This window comes from Liolophura sinensis, chromosome 2 (assembly GCF_032854445.1).
Source record: "Liolophura sinensis isolate JHLJ2023 chromosome 2, CUHK_Ljap_v2, whole genome shotgun sequence".
Classification (NCBI taxonomy): Eukaryota; Metazoa; Mollusca; class Polyplacophora; order Chitonida; family Chitonidae; genus Liolophura; species Liolophura sinensis.
In genome coordinates this window covers 27,613,250-27,630,371 of record NC_088296.1, presented here as the reverse complement: position 1 = coordinate 27,630,371, position 17,122 = coordinate 27,613,250, and the positions used below count along the sequence as shown (strand labels likewise).

Here is a 17,122-nt window from a genome sequence, read left to right as displayed (position 1 = left end):
TGGGCCGAATCACACCTAAGATCTTCAAAGAGGATGTTGCTTCCTCGCTTGGCGTTCAGCATTAAGGGGATAGTGTAACTACTGGTTGACCGGTGTCAGTAAAATGGCTCGAGCGGTGCGGCTTACTTGCCTTCGGTAAGTGGCCTCATTAAAGCAGCAGTAGATAATAGAGCGGTGGAAATCCATCCTGTAAAAAAGAGGCACATAACACATGTATGCACGCTAAGGACTCGTCATATGACTGAAAAATTGCTAAATACGACCTTAAACCGAAAGCACTAACTTAGTCATTCACTCATTCAGAGATAATCTTGGTGTTGCGTTGGTTTGCCTCCAGCATGAGAGGACTAGAACTAAGTTGGCTTTGATATCGGTTAATCATATTCCTCGCTTAGCATCCCCTTTAACAGCTCCGAATCGTTATATCCACAAGCCGGGAACTCGTTCCTGTCGACTGCACTGTCCTTAAAGTGACAAAAAAACTGGTTTCCCGTAATCTCCGCAATTTTGAATTCATGTCACCTCATTATGCGTGAATAATGAAGATCGTAACGTCTCTATTATTCGCGACAAAGTACATGTGTAGGTGATATGAGGTCAAAAATTACTGTGAGAATAAAAGAAACACGTTTAAGAAGTGTAAAGTTTTTACTTATTGACAACAGCACACTCGAGCCCAAGGATGATGAATAAAAAGGAACAGAGCTTCTAAAAGCTAAGCTTGGAAGAATCAAACAGAAGTGAGATCTGAGGCAAAGGACTGATCGCTTCTGAATCATAACGTGACCGTGTGGGGCGTTCCAGTGAGGCTGCACTACAAGTGTATCGTCACGGCGGATTCGAGGAGCCGGCGTCGGGATATTACCGAAAATAAACCTTAAATCAACCTTAAATCGCAACAAAACACCATGCATATGTTCTCAACCAGCACAATGATGGATAACTTTCTTGCCTCACTTGTTGCTTTTGTTTAGCTATTGAAATAAGTAAGCTATGAGAAGTATCGTGAAAGAAAGAAATTATCTGGATTATCGGTCTCAAACTGGACATACCTTCGTGTGATTATTGACTCCTGGTAGACGCAAATGTCTGACTCAATGCATTAATTTCCAGTTTATGGATAACAATGCAACAGCACTACTTCAGCAGTCAAAAAACTTTGTTTTGGGGTTCTTTCTCTTTTAGCATGTTAGAGGAACTGACCGAGTTCCAGGCTAGTGAATGCGACATCATACACGCAGAGTGGTGAATAGGGAAGCAGGGCTGTAGACGATGACCAACATAGACCTTGTATGAAACTCTCGCTGGTTTGACTGTGGCTGAAGTTGCGAAGTTTTTCATATACCTGTTAGAGGAACACAAAATCGTCATTCGTTCATTGATGTGAAAGACAGGCAAGTTCAGCGTCGATTTTGTATCCCACTAAATGCCGCTGGTTTTTCTAGACACACTGACATCCTTCACCTTTGAATTTAGCCGTCTTGAAATGTACCAGAGTACGGCATTTAACATCAAGCATTTAATCAAAGTGAAATATGTTAGTATATGGCATTTAGCATCCATCTCTAAATCATAGAGAAATATACTACAGTTTGACATTTAGCGTAATGTGCTCCTATCAAATCATTTAATCAAATGGAAGACATTTAATCAATTTTTTGGCGTTTGTTTTCAGTATGGTTATAATGCTTTTGGCTGAATGCATGAAATTAGGAATTCTGGTTCGGTAGAAGGAACGTTGGCAGGACGTAAGGGGAGTTCTTGGTATGCCAGAGGCTGGCCAGTCATAACACTTCCGAGGCTGTCGCACATCTTACGGTAGACTACAGGGACGGGACTATGTCGACCTTGCTACGATTGTATACAATCTAGACCGTACACACCCTACGCTATTTGTATTCACCCTTCATTACCTGTACACACCATACACTATCTGCACACACCCTTCATTACCTGTATACACCATACACTATCTGCACACACCCTTCATTACCTGTATACACCATACACTATTTGCACACACCCTTCATTACCTGTATACACCATACACCATCTGCACACACCCTTCATTACCTGTATACACCATACACTATCTGCACACACCCTTCATTACCTGTATACACCATACACTATCTGCACACACCCTTCATTACCTGTATACACCATACACTATCTGCACACATCCTTTATTACCTGTATACACCATACACTATCTGCACACACCCTTCATTACCTGTATACGCCCTTCATTACCTGCATACACCCTTCATAACCTGCACATGCTCTTCATTACCTGCATACACCCTTCACTACATGTATACAGCCTACACTATATGCACACACCCTTCATTACCATTGTACGCCATACACTATCTGCACACTCCTTCATTACCTGTATACACCCTTCATTACCTGCACACTCCCTTCATTACCTGTATACACCATACACTATCTGCACACACCCTTCATTACCTGTATACACCATACACCATCTGCACACACCCTTCATTACCTGTATACACCATACACTATCTGCACACACCCTTCATTACCTGTATACACCATACACTATCTGCACACATCCTTTATTACCTGTATACACCATACACTATCTGCACACACCCTTCATTACCTGTATACGCCCTTCATTACCTGCATACACCCTTCATAACCTGCACATGCTCTTCATTACCTGCATACACCCTTCACTACATGTATACAGCCTACACTATATGCACACACCCTTCATTACCATTGTACGCCATACACTATCTGCACACTCCTTCATTACCTGTATACACCCTTCATTACCTGCACACTCCCTTCATTACCTGTATACACCATACACTATCTGCACACTCCCTTCATTACCTGTAGGGGCCTCCGTGGCTCAGTCGGTTAGCGCGCTAGCGCAGCGTAATGACCCAGGAGCCTCTCACCAATGCGGTCGCTGTGATTTCAAGTCCAGCTCATGCTGGCTTCCTCCCCGGCCGTAAGTGGGAAGGTCTACCAGCAACCTGCGGATGGTCGTGAGTTTCCCCCGGGCTCTGCCCGGTTTCCACCCAACATAATGCTGGCCGCCGTCGTATAAGTGAAATATTCTTGAGTACGGCGTAAAACACCAATCAAATAAATAAATAAATCATTACCTGTATACACCATACACCATCTGCACACTCTTTCATTACCATTGTACACCATATACTATCTGCACAACTCCCTTCATTACCTGTATACATCATACACTATCTGCACACTCCCTTCATTACCTGTATACACCATACACCATCTGCACACATCCTTCATTACCTGTATACACCCTTCATTACCTTCACACACCCTTCATTACCTGTATACAGCCTACACTACCTGCACACACCCTTCACTATCTCGACCACACCATTCAGTACCTGTATACACCCAACACTATCTGCACACATCTTTCATAACCTTTCCTACACCATCTGCACTTCATTACCTGTGTACACCCTTAATTACCTGCACACACCTTTATTGCCTGTATACACTCTACACTATCTCTATACACCCTACACTATCTGCACACTCCCTTCATGACCTGTACACACCCTTCATTACCTGTATACACCCTACACTATCTGCATAAATCCTACACGATCTGCATAGCCCTACACTATCTGTATAACCCTACATTATTTGTATACAACTTAGACCATCTGTATACAATCTAGATTGTCCGTATACGCTCTAGACTATTTGTACATAGCCTGGATTGTCCGTATACACTCTAGACTATTTGTATACAACCCGAATTGTCCATATATACTCTAGACTATTTGTATACAACCCGGATTGTCCTTATACACTCTAGACTATTTGTATACAACCCGGATTGTCCTTATACACTCTAGACTATTTGTATACAACCCGGATTGTCCGTTTACACTCTAGACAACCTGGACCCTCTGTATATAAAATAGGCTACCTTTATACAACCTAGACTGTCTATGTACACTTTATACCATCTGTATACACCCTCAACTATCTGTCAGTAAATTTACCAGGGTCTATATTTTACTATGGTCTCTCACAAATCACCACCATGACAAGCATTTAATTAGATTGGCTATACGGGACATAACCTTTCTGGATCGTCAATAGATCGAATCAGCCTGCGCCCTGATTGCTGCTGGTTATTCAGAAAAAAAATATGGCTGTGTCGTAGTGTCAACTTCTAATCTTACTAAACTGTAAGTGAAAACAAGCAAATGTGATGAATAAAATCAAATCAAAATGTTTTATTGCATTCAAATCATCCTTCACAATATTTTAAGTTTCCTCAATGAAGGGAGATAACTCATTAAGCGTGCTCATGCTTCCCTGGGTGGAGAATGCGGACGTCTAGCAGATGCCTCCAACCTTTGTAATTAGGTAGTTCAGTGGAGCTCCATTCACAGAGGCTTTCCTCCAGTGGCTGCAAAGAACGCACTCACTCGCGAAAGTCTGCTCACGCATTCCGTCAGAGGCGCAAACTTGGCTTCCGTAAGTGTGCGAACACGGGACAAAGGCGTCTCGGCAGTTAGGCTGTGAAAGGAAACGGAGTCAGACTTATGGAAGGATTAATGGCATACGACAGATCCTAGATTTATGGAAGGATTAATGGCATACGACAGATCCTATTTTGTGCAGTATATCGAGACAATATCAGGTGAGATTATTCTGGAACGTGCTTAACTGTGTTGACTCCATATTTAACAAATGGTCAAGCCGTATACAAAGACATCAAAGCTTTGTAAGGCTGTGTAAAAACATTATTAAAGGGGAAGTAAGCAGTCCGTAAAAATTTGGCAATTGTAACGAAAGTGTTATAAGATTACCGTAATCTCCGGAAAGGTAAAGCTAATTTTAGGAAATATTGCGAAAAGTTAATGTAATGTTTTACAAGTTTAAAAAAATATGACATCTGACGATTTTATGACATCTAAGTCCCATTGTGTAAGATAAAAAAAACGCCAAATTGTCCAAATGTCTTGTGGATTGAAGGAGCAGGATTTGTGTATCTCACCTGACGTGGCAGTGCCAGAGGAGCGATTTCCCGTTTACTGACTGCGTTAGGGTCGGATTCGCCTGTCAGAGCCATCTCATACGTTGTACATCGCCCTAAAATGATTGCCAACATTAAGCTTCGATTACACTAGGAAACATTGGTGGATCAAGGCCGTCTCGGACAGGCTCGGATGTATACAAAAGAAAAAACCAATGACCTAGACAAAGCCGGTTCCATTCAGGACGGCTTTTTATGATCCCCCAATTGTGATGGCCTAAATTAGAACGGTCGGTTCAGCTCCCCGCTTTCGTCAATACGACATTTGAAGGCTGAGGTACGTACTACACGTCACATGTAACCCACTGAGGTACGTACTACACGGCATATGTAACCCACTGAGGTACGTACTGCACGGTACATGTAACCCACTGAGGTACGTACTACACGGTGCATGTAACCTAGTGAGTTACGTACTACACGGCACATGTAACCCACTGAAGTACGTACTACTCGGTACATGTACCCCACTAAGGTACGTTCCACATGGTACATGTAACCCACTGAGGTACGTACTACACGGTACATGTAACTTACTGAGGTACGTACTACACGGTACATGTAACTTACTGAGGTACGTACTACACGTCACATGTAACCCACTGAGGTACGTACTACACGGCATATGTAACCCACTGAGGTACATACTACACGGCACATGTAACCCACTGAGGTACATACTACACGGCACATGTAACCCACTGAGGTACATACTACACGGTACATGTAACCCAGTGAGTTACATACTACACGGCACATGTAACCCACTGAAGTACGTACCACATGGTACATGTAACCCATTGAGGTACGTACTACACGGCACATGTAACCCACTGAGGTACGTACTACACGGTACATGTAACCCAGTGAGTTACATACTACATGGCACATGTAACCCACTGAAGTGTGTACTACACGGCACATGTAACCCACTGAAGTACGTACCACATAGTACGTGTAACCCACTGAGGTACGTACTACTCGGTACATGTACCCACTAAGGTACGTTCCACATGGTACATGTAACCCATTGAGGTACGTACTACACGGCACATGTAGCCCGATTCCCGAAGTGGTGGCAGCACTTTGGTGGCATGGACTCTCCCTCCCTCAGAAGATAAACTATCTGTATGCACGCCCAATGACTCATATTCGTCAGATGGCTGAAATATTTTCATGTACGACGTTAAACCCCACGCGTACATGTGTACATACATACATATAAATCTCCAGACAAAATCCCCTACCTGAATAGGTTTCGAACACTAGACCAATTAAGGTCACTTTCTTATGTGCCTGTGATGAATCTAGGCTTCACAACAGACGTCGTTAAACCAGTCGTCAACTAACATAGACTTTCCTGGTAAACGTACCTTTATGACGGATGACAAGCCCTTCTTTCTGGGTACGGCACATCCTGCACTCGTTCGGGTAGGTTTTCAGATCATTACCGCAGGTGGGGTCACTGAGATTAGGGCACGGAGCAAACTTGGGCCCGGGATAGCGCGAGCAGTCCATGGGCCTGTACCGGATTTCCGGTTGGGGGTCCTGGGCCCTAGGAACGGCGAGGTCATAGTTCACACATGTTCCATCATACAGCAGCGTCTGCAATAAAAGGGGTCAAGGCAGGCTATGACGACCCTAATGCCAGTCTCAGTAGCACATATGCAAAACAAGTGAAATTAAATTAAATTAAATCTATGCTGGCTAAGGCATTGATTCCACGAAGCGAACTTTAACGTAAAACTTGCAATTTTGAATTAAGAAATAATGTTCGCGTCAGGGTAGTCTAACGGTAGTTTTACATCAAATCGATGTGGAAGAGTTTAGAAATTTTAATTTTTTAAAATATAAACTCTAAAAATTTCTAAACTCTTCCACATCGATTTGATGTAAAACTACCGTTAGACTACCCTGACGCGAACATTATTTCTATTCTATTACCTTGGTAGCAGCAAAATATTTTCGTAATTATAACAAAAACGCCATAGCGGTATAGATTAACAGCCAAAAATGCCTCCACTTTCCCTGACACGTTGTTTTCGTCCAACCAATCTAAAGGGGCGTGACCTAATTCTGGATGAAACCATGATGTGTTTTACTGGGGGTGTTAAAATGCGATGCTAAATATTACGGACGTGCTTCACGACTAAGATAGAATAATAAAAAGAATACGTTTGTTTCTCGAAAACAAATCCGACTATAAAATATAGCACTATAAAATAACACATCTGCGAGGTTGCTTTCATATTTCAGCTAAGACACTGTTATCAGAGTAGGCTTCGGTGAGACAGGCACGGTGTCAAACAGCGACCACACTGACAGTGATACGGGAAGGTCGCTCGATGCTGGCAGCGAGAGTTCGGGCAGATCAAAAGTTTTCCCAAACTCTGTATGACGCGCTAAAGGAGCTGGAAACCTCTGGCATCAGCAAAACGACTGCAAAAGTGGGCAGCTCAACTGTTTAAACGTAATTAAAGTTTGAATTACGTACGAAAAAAGAACTGAAACACACAAAATTAGGTTAACAATAGTTTGATACTGAATTCTATTTGGTTTACTTGTGTAAATGCTTTGCGGTCGTCTTGTATTCTGTATCAAATTCATGAACACTGGGTAACGAATGTTGAAATAATGGAACACTTCAGTTTACATTTTCAATTCAATATTAATTTCTCAACATATGTTGATAAATAATAATACAACAAAAACATCACAGATATGTGTTTATGCTTATTGTAAGTAAGCAAATAAATATATTATAATTTATATGTTGAAGGTATCATGAAAATAAATATGATTTGCGTTTATTGCATTGTGAACTACAATGGATGGCTATCACAATTTAAATTTGTAATGACGCAATCTGTACAAAGTTATATGTACATTAAACCAGCCCCGTGCACATGTTTCGCTCAGTGCGCCGTGCCAGTTACGTAAAATATACACGTCACACTCATGCATAAATTTCACATGATGTACCAAATTTGAAGATCTGGGTCAACGGCAATATATTGGCGGCAGTCAGACAATAACGTTTGCGGAGAGAAAACATGAGTGAACGGACTGAACAGTGGGGATAAAAAAAACAACAGTTTAACATCAAACAAGAATTGGGAGTTGAAAAGGACGATCTGCAGCTATCCAGAGGATGCGAAGTTGATGTGAAGTCTGCTGTTATTTATTGTAGCATTGTTGAACAGCCCTCCAAAACTTTCAGGCGTGACTGAAAACTGGAATTTTGCCGTGTGAGTGGCATTGCCACTGTTACGTGTAACATTACAGTCGACAGCGTCGGGCATTTGCACTGGGAGTGGCGTGACTGACATGGGAGTATTTTCATTCAACGGCATTTTCACTTTCAGCATTTTCTGATAAGACACTTGAAGCATGCAGGATAATGCTGATTTCACGGCGTTTTGAAACGGACGGTTTGGTGAAATAACTTCCTACACTGGATTGATTGTGGTGGTCTGTCACAGACATAACATCCATCACAAAAAACTCCGGCATCAGCAAGAACTGTGGCTGTCGTAACCCGGACGCAGTGATTTGTGTACCGGCGGCTAAGTTTTGCATAGCGGGAAATATCAGACATCATGGATCCGATCGTTTTGTGACCCATTGGTTGATTGCCATAGCATGGTTTGTGGTCAACTGGGACGTTTATGAGAGGCCGCTGAAAGAAAGACTCGGAGGAAGAATTATCAGGTCCGTATGTAAAAAAAAAACTTTTCGTGACACCATTATTATCTCTTTTGTGTAGCGTTCAAACGTCCCTATGGGCTTTAAATTATCTGTAACCTGATACTTTTCTTCTTTAAAATAAACGTTCGCTCCGACAGAAAAAAATAGCCATTTTGTTTCTTTGTTTATATTTGTCGTCTGCTTTATTCAATGTAAAGAACAACCTCTATCCACCCATAGAACTACAATAGACCCGTCCAGAAGTCATACGTTTCTGTCTCGTGATGGGGAGCATCTAACGACCCAGATAATGTGCACTTGGCATAGAGCCAAGCAGTGCGTTGTATGTAATAAAAAGGAATCGAAGGGTAATAGAATAAGTTTTAAATCTCAAAACAATGGGTACTCTAGGACCTAAAAGGTTCAAATTGGGACAGAATTGTCTTCATCTAACATTTGTGTCTAATTCCAATCCCAATGGTCGACAAATAAGGATTGGAATAAGATTTGAAGCAGTTTTACGTAGGTCAAGACAATCTTAGTGGAATCGTCTCTACAGCTAAATCTAGACACTTCCATGAAAACAAAACTGTACCTCGACATAACATGTGTATTTAATTAGGCGGTTTGTTCTTAATGATGTTCTTAAGCCTGCAGCTAGGAGGAGCAATTTTAGAAGCCATTTTAACAAAAAGTATGTTATAGTTGGTAGCGGATATTCGTAATTCACATTTTTGCGAACAACACAGGCATATGTTTGGGAAGTTTGGTAGTTTGATGTTTCTTAATGTGTCCAAACATACAGCATAACCACTTGTGAAATACACAATAAGAAAAGAGTTATTCACACAAACCCGACGGTCAACAACGCCAGACTGGGACGACAACAAGACTGACGCCAGCACGACTGACGCCAGCACGACTGACGCCAGCACTACTGACGCCAGCACGACTGATGCCAGCACGACTGACGCCAGCACTACTGACGCCAGCACGACTGACGCCATCACGACTGACACCAGCACTACTGACGCCAGCACGACTGACGCCAGCACGACTGGCGACAGCACGACTGACGCCAGCACGACTGACACCAGCACTACTGACGCCAGCACGACTGACGCCAGCACTACTGACGCCAGGTTCATCAGGTTCATTTATGTGGTTTGTGTTGTGCACAGACAGGTGAGTCTTTCGAACTCGTCGTTCGGGATTAACGAACGCTAACTAAAGGGAGATAACTCCCACTGGCTGATCCCATGCATGTGTTAATCGACGAAACCCTACCAAATTCAAAACAATCATAGATTTTGATTATACTGATAAAATGTGTTCACTTCAGCATTGCGAATGACTGTTAGGCTGTGTGACAGATTAAATGTTGTCACCACATACCATAACAAATTCATTTTCACAGACTCCTTCCGTGTGTATAACTCCCCCCCCCCCCAACCCTCCCACTCACACACACACACTCACCCACCCAACTAAAGCGGTTGACCATAGTTCTGCGGCCGATTTCCCAATCTAACGTTCAACACCACAAATATACAGTGTTTCTCTGCACAACACACGTGGGGAAAGCCTCCAGTAACTTGCCAAAGGCCTGTCGTTTATCTTAAATTCACCACAAATCTCACCGTCATCATATAATAACATAAAAACTCATGTGTAAGGCCTTAAACAGCAATAAAAAAACATAAATATTTTAATTTATCTGTGTTGGTCTTGGCTTCTCTTTCCGGTCGTACGTGGGAAGATCTGACAGCAAACTCCAGATGCTTGGGGGTTTCCTCCTGCTCTGTCCGATCCCCCCTCCCCCAACACTAATGTAAAATGTGTAAGACACCAATCATAGAAATAAACAAATTAATTAATAAGTCATTAAAAACATATCATGCTAACAATCCAATATTGTCCCTTTCAATGGTCACCGCGCTAATCTGACATCGGTTCGATTAGAACTTTATCAGTTTTTTTACATATGACATGACTCGGGTTCGAACTCGGGTGGTAGAAGAAGGATTGTTGGGAGGGGGGGGGGGTTGACGGGGTCCAACAGCCCGGACCAATCTGGGAATTTTTCTAAAACTTCACTTACCACTTCTTTGGTCCTTGGTTGCATACAGTTTCTTCGAACAAGTGCGCAGTAATTCCTGAAGGTGACGCCATTGCTGCCGCACACTGGTTCACGGGGGAGTTTCCAACAGGTGTTGGGACATTTTCTTGCCGCTGAAACAGCCGCTGAAACAATCAATCCATAGAGTAATTTAGCGCTGTCTCTAAAATATTTTATATCAAATAAACACTCGAAACAGAATTCCATATTTCTGAAATCACAAATGACAAATTCTAAGTCTATCTTTACAGCATCAGATGAAACGAATGTCGATTATGAAGACATCACAAATTTCATCGGAGTTCTTCTTGTTCACGTTTTTGTGAACAAATTCATCAAATTTGTTTCCGCTACTTCCATATTCAGAAGGCTTCAGTACAACCAGGGAAGCGATGATCTTAACGTAGATCACTCTACGAAATTCTCACAAAAACAATCTGTTAAAATGAACAAAAATCCGTTCTCTGGGTGATAGGGTAAAGGAAGTTTGTTATTGTAGCAGATTGTTCTGTCACTGTAGCAGATTAGACTAAAACCGAATGATGCTGAATATGAGCGGTATGTTACAGTGACATAGCACGTTTTACAATCACTCAGACAACAGACTCTCATTTAGAATTAACAAACTATTTTTGAGTGAATAAGGACAGGGGTATTCCATGATTTAGACGCTCTTGACTCCAATGTGACAACCACGATGCGGTGAAAGGCGTGTAGTCCAACATTCGTTTAAAGTGATTCAATGTGCAAAGAAGTCCTCAAAACAGGTGAAAAATGAAGTTGACATGTAGGTGGTCTCATCTCTGGACAACTCTGAGACTTGTCTAAAACATCAGTCAAAATCTTCACTTTGCAAAATATCTGAAAAAGAATGCCCAACATTCTACAGTACAAAGTCCAAACTTGTATCCGTTGTATATATTTAGGATTTTAATTTTGGATTATAATTTGAGTGTCCGCAAATCATACATGTAGACAAATGACAACGATTTTGACGTGTCTGCAAATCGTACATGTAGACAAATGACAAGGATTTCGACGTGTCCTCAAATCCTACTTGTATACAAATCACAAGGATTTCGACGTGTCCTCAAATCCTACATGTATACAAATCACAAGGAATTTGACGTGTCCGCAAATCATACATGTAGACAAATGACAATCAAGATTTCGTCGTCTCCACAAATCCTCCATGTAGACAAATGACAAGGATTTCGACGTGTCCTCAAATCCTACATGTATACAAATCACAAGGAATTTGACGTGTCCGCAAATCATACATGTAGACAAATGACAATCAAGATTTCGTCGTCTCCACAAATCCTCCATGTAGATAAATGACAAGGATTTCGACGTGTCCTCAAATCCTACATGTATACAAATCACAAGGAATTTGACGTGTCCGCAAATCATACATGTAGACAAATGACAATCAAGATTTCGTCGTCTCCACAAATCCTCCATGTAGACAAATGACAAGGATTTCGATGTGTCCGCAAATCATACATGTAGGCAAATGACAATCAAGGATTTCGTCTTCTCCATAAGTCATAATGCAGACAAATGACAATCAAGGATTTCAGAGTGTCCGCAAATCATACATGTAGACAAATGGCAAAGATTTTGACGTGTCCACAAATCGTACATGTAGACAACTGACAAGGATTTCGACGTGTCCTCAAATCCTACTTGTAGACAAATGACAAGGATTTCGACATGTCCGCAAATCCTCCATGTAGACAAATGACAAGGGTTTCGACGTGTCCGCAAATCATACATGTAGATAAATGACAATCAAGGATTTCGTCTTCTCCATAAGTCATAATGCAGACAAATGACAATCAAGGATTTCAGAGTGTCCGTAAATCACACATGCAGACAAATGACATTCAAGGCTTCTGTCGTGTCCACAAATCATACATGCAGACAAATGACATTCAAGGCTTCTGTCGTGTCCACAAATCACACATGCAGACAAATGACATTCAAGGCTTTTGTCGTGCCCACAGATCATACATGCAGACAAATGATATTCAAGGATTCTGTCGTGTCCACAAATCATACATGCAGACAAATGACATTCAAGGCTTTAGTCGTGTTCACAGATCATACATGGAGACAAACGACATTTAAGGCTTTCGTCGTGTTCATAAATCACTGATAAATCAGGAAACTAAAGTGGTGAGAAAGAGAAAAAAGTGAACAGAGGAAGTTACAACTTACCTGCAAAAGCGACCAAGACGATAATTAAAGCCCTCATGCTGATCTGTTCCGTTGTGTCAGAGTGGTGCCTCCTCCACAAGTCTGGTTGGTTTTAAGAAGGGAACAGGTGTGCTAATTAGCTGTGGAAATCCATCAGGTTGTTGAAGGGACAGGACGGAATATAGATTTCTGCGGAAACAACGCAGAGATATCACCGGCAGAACATCTGCGATGGACAGGAGGGGCAATGGGTAGAGAGCGTTTTTAAAGCAGTCAGGCAGGACTTGATAATGACATTTCGTGTGTTAATGATCATTTGTTTATTTCTTTATCTCTTTCTTTAATTCTTTATTTCTCTGTTTCTTTCTTCATTTTTTTTTATTTATTGATCGATTTATTTATTGATTTATTCACTTTGTTTTTAACGGTGTATTCATGATTTCCTTATTTACACCACAGGTCTCATGCTTATATGTGGAGTGCAAGCTGAGTGAGTGGGTGAGTGTTTGTGGTTTAACGTCGTACTTAACCATTCCTCTTTAAGGCCTTAGGTGTGACAGACCAAGGATTGACCCTGAATCCACCGCCCCCTGAAGCGCGGAAACTGACTAGGGCCCTGTCGGTGGAGGGCCAGCGCTCTTCACAGACCACGTATTGTCAACACTTGAATAAATGTAATCTGTGTAGGAATAAATGACAGACTCGTGAAGAATGTGTGGAGAAAGAAAGGGCGAAGGAAAAGATATGCCAATATTTACGGTATATATTTTATCGTTTATTATAATGAGCTGTACCACTGTTTATGAACGAAAAACTTTTAATGAGATGAATCGATTGATCAATCGTCTCATTATTGATTCAAACGTGTCGATACAATTATTAACGTAAGATTGTCAGTGTAAGACACCTACATGTGCGTGCTGGCGCGTTGGTCGGGAGGTGAAGGGCCTCAAGACACACTTGCTGGGTATACCCATCTCTCTACAGTACTAATATTAACGACGCATGACATGTATTTATAAAAACACAGGTATTAATGTGCAAACGCCTAGCTGTTTTCATTTGAACACAGACGTCTTATCCATAAACGCGTTACATGTACATCGTGGGACCATACTCGCATACATTTGTGTTTAAACATAGGCTGGCATCCTATACACCGAACAGTTGTCAGTACAGCCACTTCCCAATACCATGTTGTCTGGAACTCCTGTCATTGTCAGTATCTGTAGATCTTTGTGAAGTTAATCTCGGGGCTTTGAAGAGTTAATATACATGTACCTAGTAATTAAAGATAGATGATGTTAGACATGGCTGTCTTAATTACATCAAGATGCGTATGTAAAACAATAAGATAACGATTTTTCGCAGGACGTCATTGGAGACTTCCTCACGCACCACACAAGCTGACGCCTGGCGCAACATGAGGGTTGCTGACACCATATATGTCCGTATCCTGTGTCTATGTAGCCATGTAACTAATGATATACGACAATGGCAGCGACAGGGGTACATGCACGCTGTTAGACGCACTACATTGGTACTCTGTTTTCACACCTAGTAAGTGTATAGTTCGTCAATAGAAGGAACTGTAAAACGCCTTTCGCCAAGTGAAGCATTCAGTCACGGCCCAGTTGGGCATTCAATCACGGCCCAATCGGGTATTCAGTCACGGCCCAGTCGGACATTCAGTCACGGCCCAGTCGGGCATTCAGTCACGGCCCAGTCGGACATTCAGTCACGGCCCAGTCGGGCATTCAATCACGGCCCAGTCGGGCATTCAGTCACGGCCCAGTCGGACATTCAGTCACGGCCCAGTCGGGCACTCAATCACGGCCCAGTCGGGCATTCAGTCACGGCCCAGTCGGGCATTCAGTCACGGCCCAGTCGGGCATTCAGTCACGGCACAGTCGGACATTCAGTCACGGCTTAGTCGGGCATTCAGTCACGGCACAGTCGGACATACAGTCACGGCCCAGTCGGGCATTCAGTCACGGCCCAGTCGGGCATTCAGTCACGGCCCAGTCGGGCATTCAGTCACGGCACAGTCGGACATTCAGTCACGGCTTAGTCGGGCATTCAGTCACGGCCCAGTCGGGCATTCAGTCACGGCCCAGTCGGGCATTCAGTCACGGCCCAGTCGGACATTCAGTCACGGCCCAGTCAGGCATTCAGTCACGGCCTAGTCGGGCATTCAGTCACGGCCCAGTCGGGCATTCAGTCACGGCCCAGTCGGGCATTTAGTCACGGCCCAGTCGGGCATTCAGTCACGGCCCAGTCGGACATTCAGTCACGGCACAGTCGGGTATTCAGTCACGGCACAGTCGGACATTCAGTCACGGCCCAGTCGGGCATTCAGTCACGGCCCAGTCGGACATTCAGTCACGACTCAGTCGGGCATTCAGTCACGACACAGTCGGACATTCAGTCACGGCCCAGTCGGACATTCAGTCACGGCCCAGGCGGGCATTCAGTCACGGCCCAGTTGGGCATTCAGTCACGGCCCAGTTGGGCATTCAGTCACGGCCCAGTCGGGCATTCAGTCACGGCCCAGTCAGGCATTCAGTCACGGCCCAGTCGGTATTCAGTCACGGCCCAGTCGGGCATTCAGTCACGGCCCAGACGGGCATTCAGTCACGTCACAGTCGGACATTCAGTCACGGCCCAGTCGGGCATTCAGTCACGGCCCAGTCGGGCATTCAGTCACGGCCCAGTCGGGCATTCAGTCACGGCCCGGTCGGGCATTCAGTCACGGCCCAGTCGGACATTCAGTCACGGCCCAGTCGGGTATTCAGTCACGGCCCAGTCGGGCATTCAGTCACGGCCCAGTCGGGCATTCAGTCACGGCCCAGTCGGACATTCAGTCACGGCCCAGTCGGACATTCAGTCACGGCCCAGTCGGACATTCAGTCACGGCCCAGTCGGACATTCAGTCACGGCCCAGTCGGGCATTCAGTCACGGCTCAGTCGGGCATTCAGTCACGGTTTATGTTAGAATTAACCAGATTGGATTAAGAACCCAATATGGAAACATTAAGCCGTTAATATGAGGATAAAGCTTAAGAGTATTTTGACACATTAGTTACACGTAGGACCAGGTTTGCTGAAACTTCAATTTAAACGATGCATACGAGTCATATCAGACACCAGTTATTAATTGGCGTTCAGATATTCGAATTTATTTTATTTATTTATTTATTTATTTTATTACTTGATTGGTGTTATGGTGGTGTTATGGTGGGAATAAACAGGACAGACTCTGCACGGTTTCCCGGAAACCCGGCCATGAAGAGGGAATTTGAACGTTCTTTCCGCTATCTCAGTTCGTCGACCCTAGTGACAGTAAACTTCCCAGTGGATGACACCCATGTTGTGGTTTGCACAGGCTAACCTTCGTTGAAGACCACTTGTCTTCCATCAATATGCATCAGCTGTGCATATCTGGGTGTCCCAACCAAACTCACAACTAAAAAAATATTATAAAAAAAAGCATAAAAAACCGTAATTATGTCTAGACGAATATTGCACAATAGCATTTCAGGATCTCACAAAGCCGCTAGGGTGGCTATGACGCTCAGAGTATTTTTTTTCCTTTGAGAATGATGTATCGATTACCTCCCCTGATTTCACTACGTTTTAACACTCAACATACGGGTATTAACCTATTGACGTAGGGAGTAGGTGTCATCCCGACAGGTGGCGCCCTCTGGAACTTTTAGCTTGTTCATTGGCGTGACTTTTATACTCTATCGTGAAGCCATTCCCAATCCATGCGGCCATGAGGAGAACTGTTTGAAAACAGAACATCTCACAATACTGTCTCCTTCGCCTATATACTAACAGTCTCCTATGGCCTTGTCTTTCGATTTGTTTGAATGCCGTGAGAACGTAATGATAGAATTTACAGCCTGACGGTTAAACTCTTTGGTCACCAAATGAGATACCTTGTTTAAGATATCGATCTGTTTAACGCCACAGCCAACTCTGTTAGATTATTATTATTAGATTTTTAAGGCCGTACTCGAGAATAT

General features: G+C 43.2%; 1 protein-coding gene across 1 annotated transcript; it reads right to left on the bottom strand.

The window, feature by feature from the left end:
* Positions 1 to 4,288: 4,288 nt before the first annotated feature.
* On the bottom strand, positions 4,289 to 13,160 carry LOC135463216 (ovoinhibitor-like). Its single transcript, XM_064740527.1, has 5 exons — positions 13,113 to 13,160; positions 10,872 to 11,014; positions 6,457 to 6,688; positions 5,045 to 5,139; positions 4,289 to 4,563 (listed from the first exon to the last, which is right to left on the bottom strand). Exons 1-5 carry the CDS (start codon positions 13,147 to 13,149, stop codon positions 4,381 to 4,383), a joined length of 690 nt encoding a protein of 229 aa, XP_064596597.1. The 5' UTR covers positions 13,150 to 13,160; the 3' UTR covers positions 4,289 to 4,380.
* Positions 13,161 to 17,122: the final 3,962 nt, after the last annotated feature.

Bases quoted from the DNA above. Each gene is read 5' to 3' on its own strand.
- LOC135463216 (XM_064740527.1), bottom strand. From the start codon at position 13,149: ATGAGGGCTTTAATTATCGTCTTGGTCGCTTTTGCAG. The intron at 5,140-6,456 runs GTACGTTTACCA...CAATCATTTTAG, and splicing joins GCTTGTCATCCGTCATAAAG to GGCGATGTACAACGTATGAG. The intron at 4,564-5,044 runs GTGAGATACACA...TTCCTTTCACAG, and splicing joins CTCTGGCACTGCCACGTCAG to CCTAACTGCCGAGACGCCTT.